Source organism: Limulus polyphemus, unplaced genomic scaffold (genome assembly GCF_000517525.1).
Source record: "Limulus polyphemus unplaced genomic scaffold, Limulus_polyphemus-2.1.2 Scaffold97, whole genome shotgun sequence".
Classification (NCBI taxonomy): Eukaryota; Metazoa; Arthropoda; class Merostomata; order Xiphosura; family Limulidae; genus Limulus; species Limulus polyphemus.
The window spans coordinates 895,127-911,254 of NW_013665707.1; the positions used below are offsets into that span (position 1 = coordinate 895,127).

At 31.3% G+C, this 16,128-nt stretch overlaps 1 protein-coding gene across 2 annotated transcripts in view; it reads left to right on the forward strand.

The window, feature by feature from the left end:
• The window catches only part of LOC106469484 (MOB kinase activator 2-like), a 63,379-nt gene extending 48,619 nt beyond the window's left edge, over window positions 1-14,760 (forward strand). For both annotated transcript variants that reach the window (XM_013929986.2, XM_022398859.1), the window contains exons 2-5: window positions 5,805-5,968; window positions 11,210-11,306; window positions 12,598-12,722; window positions 13,807-14,760. In XM_013929986.2, the coding sequence (XP_013785440.1) occupies window positions 5,805-5,968; window positions 11,210-11,306; window positions 12,598-12,722; window positions 13,807-14,408 (988 nt within the window). In that variant the 3' untranslated portion in view covers window positions 14,409-14,760. The remainder of the gene's footprint in view (window positions 1-5,804; window positions 5,969-11,209; window positions 11,307-12,597; window positions 12,723-13,806) is intronic.
• The last annotated feature ends 1,368 nt before the right edge of the window (window positions 14,761-16,128 follow it).

The window sequence follows — 16,128 nt, forward strand, 5'->3', positions numbered from 1 at the left end:
ATATATATATATATATATATATATATATACAGATGTCAAAATGCTAATCAAGCAATACTTAAAGGAGATGACCAAATATACGTAAACAAAAATTTTTTTCGGGAAATACTAGAGATAGGCTAGTCATTCTTTGTACATATATTGTTACTAGATTACAATTAATTTTTAGGAAACATATTCATAAAACATTTATTCAGATATAATTTTGAGAAGAAAAATTATTCATTATTTTACCATCATATGACGGGCATTCAGCTTGTTATTTATAAATTTACCTCAGTTAATTTATTTTATTGTACAAAGTATAACTCAGATCTATAAATACATAACATATATATCATATAGAAAATGTTAAGCATAATATAATATAAAGGAGTTCTAGAATACGAGTTGTGTTTGACAATCCTAAAGATGTACATAAAAATTAGCTTACTGAAAAATAAGTCAAAATTAATTTAGTTCTATGGTATATTTATAGAGGTATGCAAAACAAGAAGTTATTACTTACGTCAATATAACTTTTTCACACGTAGGTTGGATTTGTGCGCCAAACAATGAATTTTCACAGTTGAAAGATTGAAACAAAGCTGTAAATGTCTTACGCGTAGGTTACTGAGCGAATAATAAAACAAGTATATTTCTCATTGTTTTATGGTATTATAGATTAAAGATAAGTATTCAGCTATCTAAATATGGAAGATAAAATTTTAAATGTCACCATTTTTAATGCAAAGCAGGATGACAGAAGAATAAATGCCATATATATGTAAACTCATATTCATTATTTGTTTTAAATCCTTCTATCTATAGGCGTAAGATATAGTTAAGTAAAAGTTCAAATTGTTCTCCGTTTTGAAAGCACTAAAATTAGACGAATAGAAAGTTAAAGAATTTATGCTCCATAAATTCAAAATACACATTCCAAATTTTGCGCAAATTTGTTCATGGGATTAGGAGGTAGAGCTGAGATAAACCTAAGATATAAATAAAGTCGAAACTAGCCATTTTTCATTCGAGATGAAAAATGCCTAGGTTCGACTTTCATACTTTCTGTAATAACTTTTCAAGGTATTCTCTAGTACGACGGTACACTTTCTTGTTACTAGGTTATCTGTATTATTTTCTTTTAAAAAATACGCACAGTAGTGAGAACCTCTTCACATCTAAAAATTAAACTTACTAATTAAAAAAGTTCCTGTTTGCTATGACTTGTAGCTTTGAAGGTTCATATAGATTTTTCAGATTTGTCGTGGGCACTTTCTACATTCTGGAAAATACTTCCTCATTCCTGTAGAAATATTGACTGATTAAAAAAAAGTGTACTGACATGCATCTCTGAAATTTTGTTCATCCCTCTAAAATAAAGCCAGATTCCGCTTGGTTGTGTGGACATTGTTGCAGATTTCTTTAATAACTTAATTAATCTTCATCAAAATACGACATTAAGACAAGTAATCGCTCAACGAATAGATTCATAGTCCAAATATAAACTACTGTCTTGAAAGAAATCTTCATACTTTTGAAGGTAGTTCTTAATCAGGCATCTTTATTTCTGGGATATTCTAACAAATCCTTATAATGGGGTGTGACAACCCTTTCTTGATAACCAATCACAATTCCTAGTTAACACTTTGTGTTTGAAAACACGAGAAATAAAACTGGAAATGTCTAAAGTATAAAGTAGCTACATGTTGCTACAACTTTAAAATGATTTCAGTTACATTATACGTATATGCATATAATTTAAAAATAACAAGGGACCTGTTGGTCCATCTAAGCTGTCCCATCCAATAAACTAAACTTAAAATGAAAATAAAACCCTCAAAACCAGTCCTTATAATTCAAATATTTATCAAGCCTTCCCTAAAACTCCCTCAAATTAACTGCATCCACCACATCTGAAGGCAACACACTATGTCTATAGTAAATTTTTGAAATCCCAATCTAAGAAGAAGCAAAAAAGCCGATTCAATTTTATTACTCATCAGGATCTTTACCAGCCTACCCTCAAATTGAAATTCGTTTAGGGAGGATTAGAGTAAATTAATCTATGAGACCTTGGGCGTAGTCAACTACATCAATCGAAAGAGTTTTACCTACTCAGTCCAAAATTATAATTATATCTCAAATCAGTCAAGAGATGACGGAGCTATGAGCTAAAAGTTTGTACTTAAAAAAAAACAAAAAAACTCAAACCCGTTCTATGAGTCGCTATGCCGCGACTAAAAAGATCAGAACTAAATGAAAAAAAAAACTATATTACACAACTCTGTAGTAGGGCAATTAGTAAGAGATAACTGCCAAGTAGCCTATATGACATTAATAATGTCAGACTATCTACCGTATTGTATAACAAAAACAACAAGCTTGTTTAGTTTGCTAGTGTCGTCATTCTGAACTACAAGCCCCATATTAGTCACGTACTAGTCAAACAATAACAAAATTAAAAATCCCTCTAAATACTGCTGAGGTTTCCTGTATCTTTTACGTAGAAAGTGAAAAATTTCGCGTTTTTCCCACCAGATCTTTACACAATTTGGTGCAATTTGTAGACTACACCTTGTAAAAAAAAAATCCTTTAAGCTTACCAGTGTCGTATTCATACCAATTGTGGTGTTTGCGGTTGTACTTAGTTATGGAAGAAATAAAAGTAAATAAGTTATCGGTAAGTAACGAATTATGCTTTGGAAGAAAGAGATATATTTGATTATTCACAAGCAGTGTCGTGCGGATGTTTGATTGTTTGTTTTATCTTGACAGTTATCTCGATTTGAGATCTCCCGGGGTTTACTAGGAACCTCGGGAGACTACCGAGGGCGCTCAAAAACGAATGTTTCTCTTCGTCCCGAACTTGATAGCAGTGAGGGGCTGCACACGGAAAATCGTGAGTTTTGATCATGAGTGAGATGTTAAATGTTAAAGTGGCAGGAACGTGATTGAATTGGGAGAAGGTGGAAATAGAAGCAGAAAGCGGATTTCTTCTTATATTGCTGTAATTAAACCCGCACTACCCACGGTACGGCCATGTTCACAGCTTGTATTAAGTTTGCTAGTATAGTCATTCTGTACTACAAGTGTGTAACTTGTAAGAACTCCTGTTTTGTTTCACTTATTTTACTCTTGCTTTAAATTAAACGAATATGTTTGTACATATCCCTATCTGGCTATGTGAAGCCTAACAAATATTCCTTTGATAATAAAGGATTTATTTGTTTTAGAATATTCTTACAAATCTAGACAAGGACTATCTGCCTAATTTTGATTTGATATACTGGAGGAAAAGCAGCTGGTCAACAGCAACCACAATTAATTCTTAGATTACTCTTGTGTGTGAGAATGGTGGTATTTTAACCATAATTGTTATAGCGCACCTACACTACAGCTTCATAGTGCAAAGCTCGTTTTTGTGGCAACGGGAATCGAACTACGAACCCTGTGACTCAAAGTTTGGTCTATGGTTGGCAATACTCTGGGTTTGCTAACTCTAGCTCAGTAGTGGCTCCAGTGCTGCTCCATACTAGTACTCCAGCTCTGGCTCCAGTTTCAGAACAACCAAACCCTATGGCTAACTAAGATAACAGTATTTATATTTTTATGATGTTATTTAGAATTAAAATAGTTCATATGATTAAATTTTTTTTAATAAATGGCATGAGGAATGTGAAATTTGATTTTTTTTTGTTTTTGGTTTATAAATTAATATAAAAAAATAGCTTTTTCAGCAGGTGAAGCCACCCAGTGTCACAGTGGTAAGTCTGAAGGCTTATAATGCTAAAAACCAGATTTTGAGACCCATGGTGGGCCCAGCACAGATAGTCCATTGTGTAGCTTTACACTTAAGAGCAAACAAACACACAAAAACAACAGGTGAAATATTTTTTATTTATACTGTATTTTCTTTTTGCACATTATATCAATGGTTAAAGTACTTTAAATAATTCTGAAAACACTTTTGGGGAGTTTAATGTTTAGTGTATATACCTTTATAATCATTTATTTTGTTAATTCAAGCTATATAAAATGTATCAAAAAGTAAAAAAGAAGGTAGAAAAGAGTGGAGTAGCTCTGGAATACTCTGGTGAACCTAGCTCCACTCTGGTTCCATGTTTCAGATCACAGCCAATCCTAGTTGGGCAGATGAACCAAGAGGTCACACCCAACAGCAGAATACAGAAAGTTGTTAAACCTAGAACACAGTTGGTGTCCTAGGTTAAAGTTGGTCAAAAACATGCTATTTTTCTCTTTCTGTTTGGTAGTTTAACATACAGTGAACCTGAGTGAAATGTGAAACAGATGTATAAAATGTCTTGCTACTTTAATCCTACTTATAAATTAAACCAACAATATGAAAATGGTGAAGTGGGTAATTCAGAATAATTTTTCAGCTAAAGGTTCTTTAGTCTTTGTTTCTTTATTTCATTTCTTTTAAGTGTAAAGCTACAAGGGACTATCGATAATGTACTTATCGCAGGGATGGAACCATAAATTTTAGTGTTATAGCTCTCAGGCTTAACTACCAAAAGGTATTCTTTAGTAAAATACAGATTAAATCAATTCATAATGTACGGAATGCTCTTTGACCAACTAATACTGATGAAGGGTCTATCTTCAACCACAAGTATTGGTAATGTAGTTCCAAGTTAGTTATACTTACGAATGATGATTATGATATCAGTAAAACACTACATAGTATGCGACAAGAAAAAAGGCACTTTTACTTTTTGTAATTTAATGAAAATTGTTATTCAAGGTTACGAACAAAGGTGAGTATTTTCTAGTTAGTTTACAGTACATTCTGTTGTAGGTTCATTTGTACAAATATATTACTTATAGGCCTTAGGTATCGCAAATGCATTATAAATTAATCTTTTGTTTTCTTTCTCACCCTAAAGGTTGTGTTTTAATTTTTTGAACTTGATAATTTTTTTTGAGGTTATTTGAAGGCAAAGTACTTACACTTTTATTTTTGTATTTGAGGCTTTTTTCCCAGAAATTTACCATTTCAGCTGTTAACATGGTTATACAATCAATACGACCAATGGTAGAAAATGTTAATAGAAGGAAAATGTAAATGTCGCAATGCAAATCAGGGTTGTTGTTTTTCCTTCTAGGTGGAATATTATAGATGATATGGAACACACATAGTTCCAAAAAAAAAGTTAGAAGCGTGAATGTTAGCTCATTTGTTAATAAAGACACCTTCATTGGTTAGGTTACAAATGGGAAATGTATTGTAAAAGCACTGCCTTACAGTCATGGGCACAAGCCTTTTGAACTTTTTTCAGTGATCCTCCACCCCAACACACACACACACGGTAATCCAAAAACAGCAAACAAAATTATGAGAGAGATTCTCAAGACTTATCCTGTATAATATTCTCAGCCCTGCATTTCTCCAACTTGAATTATAGTTTACTGATCATGTAAAGTATTTGAAGCACTGTTTATTGAACTAAAATTAATGGTTGAAAGTTAGTTGTGTTGTGGTTTGGTAAATAAAAATGAGAAAAATTGTGAACAAATTTAATTAAATTATTTGTTTAAGTGTTATTAAACATATGTGTTATTTCCTAAACAGTCATGTATAAAACGTGATGCAATTTTAGCTTCTTTGGATATCACTAAAAAAAGTTTTGATCACTATAAAGTAAGGTATTTATTGGTAGTAGTATGACATAGATGGTGTTATTTACTTTTATGCTTGTATAAAATACAGTATTTATACATATTTGTTTTAGCGCTTTAAAAAGTCAGTATTAATTGTAATTAAAATCATTTTGCTCTTTCTCTCTTTCTTGGTTCAGGAAAACCCGTCGAAAGGACAAGGATGCAGTAGCACCCTGTCAAGAAGAATCTAAATTATATTTGGAACCTGCAGTACTGGAAACAACAATCCAGGAAACTCTATTAAGGGAAGCGATAGAACTTCCATCAGGGTTAGACTACAACGAATGGTTGGCATCTCATAGTAAGTCTTTTACTATAATTATATAATCCAACTAACAAATAACAGAAGTGCCAACATATTTAGATTACAACATATAGAAATCAGCTTACTACTAGAAAATCTTGTAAATTTTAGTACATACGTTACTTAACTAGATAGAGAACTTATAAAAGTGAAGAGATTACAACACACACAGTCTTTAACTTTTAACTCATAATTCACCTAACCCAGAACTTATACAGATTTAAAGTTGTGCTATTTTTCAGCTTTGTGGGAATTGTCTCTTCAATTTTATGTTAAATCAAAAATATGTTGTTGAAACATGGGCAGTGTTTTCAATTCATCTCTGCCTTTTAACTAGAAAACAAAAAGACATTTCAGATATACATATTTAAGACATTTCTTAGATTTTATGGATAGCCTCATAAGAAATGTTGATGTAATATAACAGACAACAAGCAACTATTTGATCATTTAAGACTATCCCTACACACCAACCCCTGAAAATAGTATTGAAAACTGTATTTTGTTTTTTTTATGAAACTGTCTATACCATTATTTGAACTTCTAATGGCAACTCATTCCATCAACTAATCACAATATTTTTTTCCAAATCTTGTGTCATATCATCCTACTGTATTCAGGATAAAACAAAACAAATCAGGTGCCTTTAGCCTATCATTTCCTTGAATATTCTTGTAAACTTCAATAAGATCACCTCTAACCCTTATTTTCTCAAGGGTAAATACCTTAAGAGGTCTTAAGATGTCCCCATAAAAATAACCTTTCCATAACATGAATCATCCTAGTAGCACTCCTCAATATCCTCTCTTAGAAAAGCAGGCCCACTATGCTCTTTAGTGGGTTTACCATCAACATTAGACATTTGATGTAAATTATGATAACCCAAGTTAATTTGTTCAATTGTTATTGAATATATGTATTATTTCCTTGCTTGTAAAACATGACGTCACTTTAAAAGTTTTGGAATACTGTAATTAAAGGTAATTTCCAGCTATTTGTTCAACCTACTAATTGATCCAAGTCAGTCTGTAGTACCTCAACATCCTCAATAGAATAAGAAATATTAAAAAATTTAATGTCATCAACAAATTTTATTCATTTGATAATTATGCTCCTATCAATATTGTTAATGTAAGAAAAAGAATGGGCCCAAGCACTGACCCCTGAGGCACATCACTAGTAATGAGGGTCTAGTTTGAGACCCTATTCAAACACAAAAGGTTGCTTTCTTCCACCAAGCAACCCTATGCTTTAATCCAATTAATTCTTCTTCCCTAATTTTTATTTGCTAATCTATTGTATGATATCATATCAAATGTTTTTTTTTTTTTTAGAATCTAAAAACATCATGTCCACACCCTTCCCGGTTGTCCAGTTAACAAGTGATCTCCACAAAAAAGCTAACAAATTAATAAGATAAAATTTTGCATTAGTAAATCTAACTTTTGTGCTTTACTATAGAAGTGAGACTAAGTGTCCAATAATTCTAGGGCAGCTATTATAACCCCCCCTTTAAAAATATGAATAACTGTAGAAACTCTCTAGTCCATCCCCAGTCATGTGCCCAATATCTCTTGACCTGCCAAAAAAGAATTAGAGAAGCTTGCTAATCTTTGACCTCCTTTAAACCATTGAGGAAAACATTATTTGGTCCTGGTGCTTGATCTATTTCTAATCTTTCAGTCTCTTTGTTTACTGTTGGTGGATTATTATGTTTACATGATTACAGTTAATTCAAATATGCTCAAAGACAGGAGTATTTGGTAAGATCTTCTCTTGTAACAACAGAAGGGGGAAATAATATTGAAAAGTACAGTTATTTTCCTGTAGTTCTGTAAGTCTTCCATCCTATCTATTGATTTATACTTCTTGAATTTGGTTTGCTCACTGGTGATTTCATAGTGTCATTATATAAAAGACTGTTTAGTTTAGGTATTATTGATTAATTTCTTTTTGTGAGTGAATATTTTATTGTTGTTTAGTTTTTGTTATAATAAGAGTTAAAAGCAGATGGATAATAGCAGAAAAAAGTAAAGTTTCAGGCCTAGTAAAAATTTGTCATGAAATTAAGTACCTTAGAAGTGATAGGCCTAACAATTAACATAGGTGTAATGTATAATATGTTAGAGTAAGTCTAACGGTAGTTCAGAGATAAGAAAAATAATTTATTCCGTCAAAACGAAATTCTAAAGTGATTGAATCAGCCAGAGTGCACTTTGACAAAAGGAACGGAGGATCTTCAGAAAAAATAAGACCAAACAATTACGGTAACTCGCGCCACAATTGTAAATGAATCACACACAGAATACTAGTGCAATAGTAATAGAGAAGCTTGTCAAGTGAAATTTTAAAGTAATTGAATAGGCCTAATTGGACTTTTGATAAGATGGAGAGAAATACATATATAGTGTTTATGATATGCATATAATATCTATAGTGTTGAAGAATTTGTTGTACATACATTTAACTTGTTCCGAATATATCACAGACACCTACTGTAGAAGAATCCTAAGCCCAACACCAACATAGAATATATTTATACTATTAAGAAATATAAGTAAAAACCTTTTATTTTGACAATTGCCAAAAAAAAGAATATATATATATATATGTTAAATTTTGACACACAGTCTAAACCAAAAAGCTTCATCAGCACCTTTTTTTCAGATCCCAATCCTTATTTGACATTTTGCCTAATTTCAACCTCCATAACAAATCCTTTACTGCTTGTTTTAAATTTATCTGCCAACTGATTCTCATAAGCCCTTTTTGATTTGCTAACCTCTTTTTAACCAAATACAGCCAAAAATATCATTAACGGTGAGGGTACCCAATTGATAAAGTAACACATTCTAATCTTTATTATGTAGGAAAAGAATATTCAACTGACTATACTCATTACTAGGTCAATTTTTAGGTTTGATCTTATCGGAAGTTATTTTCCTGTAGTTCTTTAAGTCTTCCATCCTATCTATTGATTTATACTTCTTGAATTTGGTTTGCTCACTGGTGATTTCATAGAAAAATCCATTCTGAATCACTTCATCTTTATTTCTCACTGTTTGAATCCATACATTTCAATCAGTCTGTATGAAATTAAGGCTTCACACCAGTATTAGTAACAACCTAGTCTCATTATACAATTTGTTATTGATACCATCTGCTTCATAAGGTGGTCTATAACAACTGCCACTTAAAAACCTTTTACTCTTAAGACCTCTGATAGCAACCCCTATAAATTCAACCTCTTGACTACCATTTTGTTTTAATTTTTATCCCAATAGACTATTAGTTTACTTGCTTTCCTTGGTTTAGTCACTAATAAGGTGCTTTGTTGTACAGAAGGTGTTCACATTGATACATCTATTGATAGTATTCCTGAACTGTTACTCTGCATCCCAATTTTCCCTACAAGAGGCTTTGGTGTGATAGACAGAGGTAATCTTGTTTCCCTCCTCTCTGCTGAATTCTTTCCATAATGTATGTACAGTTAATTCAGGGGATCTTTTTTAACTGAACATGCAAAGCCTATATTGGAGAAGTAATATTGACTTTAATTCTGAATTTAAGGAATGTATCTTCAAAAAAATTTAACAAGCTTTGAATAAATAGTATGTTCCTGTTGTAAGAAAATTTCTGTTAATAAAGTTTTTGTACTAAAGATATGTCTGTGAAATGGTGAAGTCAGTCTGACTCTGGTAATTTGTAGTTCAAAGTGATGTTCATGTGAAGAATAGAAATACTTTTATCAATCATACAGTATGCAGTTTGAATTTGCATAACCTCTACAACTTTCTATATGCATGTTTAAAGTTTTTTTTCAGTCTCCCTTTATATTGTACTTGATATTTTCTCTAACATGAACTGCTGCAAAGTCAACAATGTAGTTTAACATGAAAGTTGATAACCCTGACATCCAATTCACAATATCATGTTGAATAGCAGTATGTATAATATTGAGACATGCACACTTTGACAACCACCCATGCTCCTAAGGTTAAGCAACTCAAATACATAAAGTCCATGGATGTAGTCTCCTAACTGTATAGCATGAATTCCATTATTGCTTGCATGCTTTAACATGTTGCCTAATGCTCTTATCTTGTTTGAGCCATACTTGCATCCAATCCATAAAATTATTGTATTACCTCATAATATAGTGGCTTCAGCATGTTAATCTGAAACAGTGTAGTATATGATGATATCATATGATTCTCCAGATGTTTTAACCTGCTATTATTAAGTGTAACCTGCAAACACTGCAAAACCATTGGAAAAAACTTTCATGTCATGAAACTTTTTATCACAGGTTGGGTGATGATAAACTGTCCAGTAGATATATGCCTCATCCAGTGTGATGGCATACTTTCATTTCTCAGATCCAAGAAACTATTTGTAGAGTGCTTGGTAGTTGGTTTTCCATTTGGCTATGTGCACTGGAAGTGGCCTGTAAACATGGCTCTGACCAGTATCACTTTTGTAGACCAAAAGCCATGTAAATTATCTTGTTTTTATTTCTTAGAAGAATCACTACAATTAACCACTGTGTTCTGAGGTTACTTCCAGCAACAAAATGTTTAGCCTTCTTTACTACCTATGGTATACAACTAGTAGACTATCATTGTTGTTATTTTTTGTTTGTTTTTACTACTGGAACCATTCTCGTTCCCTTGCTTTTACTCATATGACTCAACATTATAGGTACTCTTCTATGGAAGTCAAACATTCCTGCCTTTTATGTTATTTTTGTTTTTAATTGTGGAATAGAAGGACTTTGCATGAGCAATTCACCTAATGTAACTCTCTCTAAAGAGATTAATTTAAATTCCAGATTCATTTCATAGTTTGTTTCAGAGTAGGATCTTGTAATGTGCAAAGTACACAACAGTTGATTGAAAAAGGTCTGTGCTAATTAAATATACAGACATATGGAATAATGGTGACTGAATAAATACATGACAGTTTTAGTCATTAAAGATCTCCATGTTTTTCTATCTTATTGATATTCTGGGTGATATTTAAGGTAGTTTTCATTGCAATGATTAATTTTATCTCTGTTACACCTACACAAACTAAAGTGACTCATGTTTTGTTAATTAAATTCAATATAGCATAAAATTGTTAAAGACTTTGATTAATTCACCTGTTTCATCATTTAGGTTTCTTAATATGGAAATATATTCAGATTTTTGGGAATGCTTTTGACAATTTTTTTTATATATTGAATTTTCTTTCCAGCATTATCATTTTTTGATCATGTCAACCTAATCTATGGAACAATATCAGAATTCTGTACAATGTCTGGCTGCTCAGATATGACAGGTCCTTGTAATAGGTGAGTTTTTATTTTCTTCTTTAATAAAATAACTATTTTATTATTATTGTTGTTTGTTGCTTTATTTGCCACTTTTTATTTGGCAACTTGTATTAATTATTTTCGTAAGTGAAAAAAGACAATAATTTTAAGCTCCAAAGCAGCATTATCAACAAACCAGGAAGGTTTTTAACCATATTGTGAATAACTTGCAGGAGAAAACAACAAAAGAATATTAAATATTGCAATCAAAATATGACTAATTGATTTCAGAAAGTAGCAATGAAATTAAATATACTCTCTGCAATTATGTAAGTATATATTTATGAAGAAGTTATAAACCATAAAAGAAGTTATTTAAAACTAACAGTTCGTATCAGCCGGAACCATCTTTTTTGGACAGATGAAGTACATTCTATAAATGACTACATTTTCAACCAACTGAAATCAATGTACATCACCTCCTGCAACTTCTCATTTCTACAGAGCCAGTCTGTCACTTTATTGATAGGCTGTCATTAGCCTGCATAAGCAAGCTCTCCTGTTGACATGGCGTGCATTGGACCATTCAGAAATGCTCAGTGTTCTTTGTTTGAATGTGCTTACTCTTCCCTTCATTTTTATTACAATCTTATAGATTATTACAAATAAAAAAAACATAATGATAAAAAAACAACTACTTTGAATTAAGTGTTTAGATTAGAGACATATACTTGGAAATTGTATGTGATAGGGTGCTGCACCTAAACAAGCGACCAAAATGAGTGAATACAAATTCTGAATATATATACGAGAAGTGAGAATAAAGTGTTTACCAAGTTGATAGCAAACCCAAGAACTATCGAGTGTTAGAAAAAAATGTTTTCACTCAGATGTAAAAATCTTATTCACTAGTAAAACATCTTTCTCTTTTAGTATTTTTATGGTTTCCAGGGCCAGCCTTTAAGGTAGGCAATGTGTGCCCCTCACATAGTGTGCCTGTTCAAAGAGTTGCCAAAATTGGCATTACAGTTAGCATTTCTTGTCAATTTTATAGGATGCCAAATACAAAGTTTGCACAGGCCACAATTTTCTCTAGGGCTGGCTCTGTTGGTTTCTGTAGATAAATTTCAAGAGATTTCTATTCTTCATACATCACTGATAATTCAGAAGGTGATGTAGTTCTCTATTTATTAGGTTGTTTGGAGAAAGATTCAGATCTGTACTCTTCAGACATAACTTGGTTACTCAGACAGTGTTTTTCATACGTAGCTTTGATTACATATCTTTTTCCAACATAGGTTTGATAGTGATGTACATCTTTATTTTTTAGGCAGTATCTTTGGTTTGATGAAAAAGGAAAAAAATCTAGATTAGCAGCAACTCAGTATGTGGATTATGTGATGACATTTACACAGAAGATTGTAAATGACGAATCCATATTTCCCACAAAGTTTGGTAAGTTTTCTGAAAATTTATCTTGAAAATTTTAAACAAATTCTGACCACCAGCTTAGTTATTGTCTAAAGTTAAGTAAAATATATTAGTATAATTTATGTAATTTTGACATAACACCAAAAATAACTCTCATAACAGATTAATTTCTTCAGAAAATATTTGCTTCCATGAATATTGACAACCCAGTAGATTTCTACTTGCATGGTTACAACATGGACTAAAATAATAATTTAAAAATTGGTCTTTTTAGAGAAATTTCTTTTCAAGTAACAGATGCATGTTACTCGGAAAATAATTTGCTAAGGTAAATATTTATTTACATTAAAAAAAAAGAAAAAATCATGTAAAAAGATGCTCCTATAAACAATGTTTAGACCTTGAAATAGTTTCCTTTATTTTCTATATTTTGTCTTTCAACTAGGTACAATGAGTAATGGAGCAGGATTTCAGATGATTTAATGTTCATGTATAACTTTTAAAGCTGATGTTTGTATTGAGTAAGCCAAAGGTTAAGCTGATACATTAGAAACTAATTGTTATAAAATTTATACAATTATGGCTTATCTGTCTGGCTGCATGTGTTGTAGCCTGAGTTTAGTTATTTTGACTCTTAGGAATTCAATCAAAAATATATGTTAACTTATGAACAGAGAGCTAATGTTCTACCCTGAATTGATAACCTTTTAGCCCTGTATGTTTTGTTGACTTAATAGACTAAAATATTGCCCTTTAAAACCTGGAAGGCTTATCTTCTGTTCCTATGCCTGTGTCAGTTTTCCAAGAACTTGAAGAAGACACCTAAACATTTTCTAATATTAAATCAAACCCAAAGGAAGTTCTAATTAAAATTTCAGTTTGTCATTCCAATTTTTACACATTTACTTACTTTAGTTTAAAATTTGGAGATCAAGATGACAAAAGTGCTATTGTAATAAAGGTGTTTCACTATAATGTTTTTATCTCTCAAATTCACTCTGATATAGTGAGTTCAAATATTTTTTCATTGTAAATCTAAATATTTTTTCTTTGATGGATGCAGAGTTGATAAAGTTTTGTTTGTTAACGTGTACTTCTGTGTTTTCAGATAAAGAGTTTCCAGCTTCTTTTGAGTCTATAGTGAAGAAAATCCACAGATTGCTGTTTCATGTTGTGGCTCATGTTTACCATGCTCATTTCAAGGAAGTAGTTCTCCTTAACTTTCATGCCCACCTCAACTCTCTCTTCTCTCACTTTATGCTTTTTAACCAGCAGTTCAATCTGGTGGAAGAAAAGGAAACTGAAGTTCTTCATGACTTGGCTGCTGCAATGAAACTATATTCCTCAGGAGAGCAAGAAATGGAGACCTTGCTTACCAGCAAACACAATGAAACTGATTCTTTTGGATGTGACAAAAGTATTGACAGTAGAGAACTACCAGAGACTGCAAGTCCAGTGAAACTTGGAACTCCAACAACTTATAGATTAATTACAGAAGAAAGCAAAAGGCCTATATCACCTAGTATTGTATCCCAGTCTGTATCTTCTCCCTCAATATTATCATCCATAACGGCCTTACGTACACGAGCTAGCTCAGGTGGGCATTCAAGCTCTAACTCTTGTGCAATGGACTCTTCAATGTTTACAGGTTCCTCTTCCATCACATCTCCAACAGCATCTTGCAGATCTTCACCTGTCAAGTTTCAGTAGCCATTACCTTATTATGTATACTCTTTATCACAGATGTAACCCATAGCAACAGATTAGTGTATAAGTTACTTGTTTTTGTTGATAGCTCCATCTGCTGGCAGTTACATGTAGTAGTTGTAATTTAGTGTTAATTTTTATACCCAGTGCACAAAGTTTTCTTTTATCATATCAAAATTATGTAGCTGTACTTCTTTACTGAGAACAGTGCTGAGTGTCAAAATTTTGCTGAAGATCTAAAATAAACAAATCTTATCTATTACATTGCATAGCTGTATACCATTATATGTGGATTTAAGTGATTTGGATAAGCTATTTCATCTAGGTTTGTTTTTTTTCATCTTAAAATTTATACTGAATTATTTTCAAAAGAAAACAATTTGAATATTATTTTTCACTTACACTAATTTTTGTTTTTATCTTACAGTGTATATGAAAATTTTTTTTAAATATATGTGTATTATAATATTTCTTGTTTTGAATTAGGCTTTTTATTGAATTGTGTTCAGTTGCAATGGTTGTAAAAATAATAGTGTGAATTATTTACTTAACTTTACATTAAGTTTTAAGTGTAACAATAAAGTGGTAAAATCACAGTGCTCAGTTTTCTCAAACAGTTTTGTACAGTGCACTTTATCATTAACAATATTTTATTGTTAATTAAATTGTCTTTTTGTAATCTGCAAACTGGTTTTCAAGCCAGTATGTTACAGTTGTTTCTACTTTTGAGGAACCATTAATTGATTGTTAAAAAATATGGAAAAAGAATGAAATTGTGGAAAGAGTTCTATAACATATAGAAATGTTGGTTTTTTTAATTAATTAAAAAAAAACATTGATAAAATACTTAACTGAATTTTGTGGGTAATTGAAATGTTATAGCATGACACCCAGAATCTTACAAATAGAAATCTATTTCAAGAGTAAATGGGAAAATGAGAATAAAATCAATTTAGATAATTCATCAGTTTTTTCATATAGAATATTTGACTTGCTATAAAAATGTTTAGGATATAATAAAATCATTCAAAAATTTAGCTATTAGAATTTATAGAATTTGGAAAATATTATGTACCATAAATCAATTCATTTAATAACAGTTTTATTTATGAGACACTTAAAAAAAAAGCTTGTTATTGGTCAAATATACTAATGCTAAAACTATATCTATACCTTGTTTGTCCAAGCTTTCAATAATGTTTTTGATTAGGCCACTAATCAGTGATAACTCCATAGATAAATACAAAGTTATATTAATTTTTTATTTATCAACCTTAATTTTTAATCTATCTCTGTGAAAACTGTAGCTACAGCATCATAGTTTCAGCCATTTAAACATCTCTTTTAAAGTTATCTCTAAATCCCTAGACAAAGTCCAGCTTGACCACACATGAAGCATTAAAGAGAGAATGTTAAGTTTTTTCAAGTAATTAAAATAGCACTATCATTGAAATGAGATAAGACCAAAGACTACAATCTTCAAAAAATAAAAGGCAGTGTTGTTGTTTTTTGTACTGTTCAGGTTTGATGCACATATGCTTGTAATAGTGAAAGTAATATTAAGTTAAATTTGCCACATATGTTAGTGGTCAAAGCTGTTAGGATTATGTGTGTGTGTATATATACATATATATATATATAGTTGTTGCTAGTATCTTTATATGTAAGGAACAAACTTGCTGCACAGAGTGTTTGTTGCTTACTTTGAAGAACTTGTCTTATA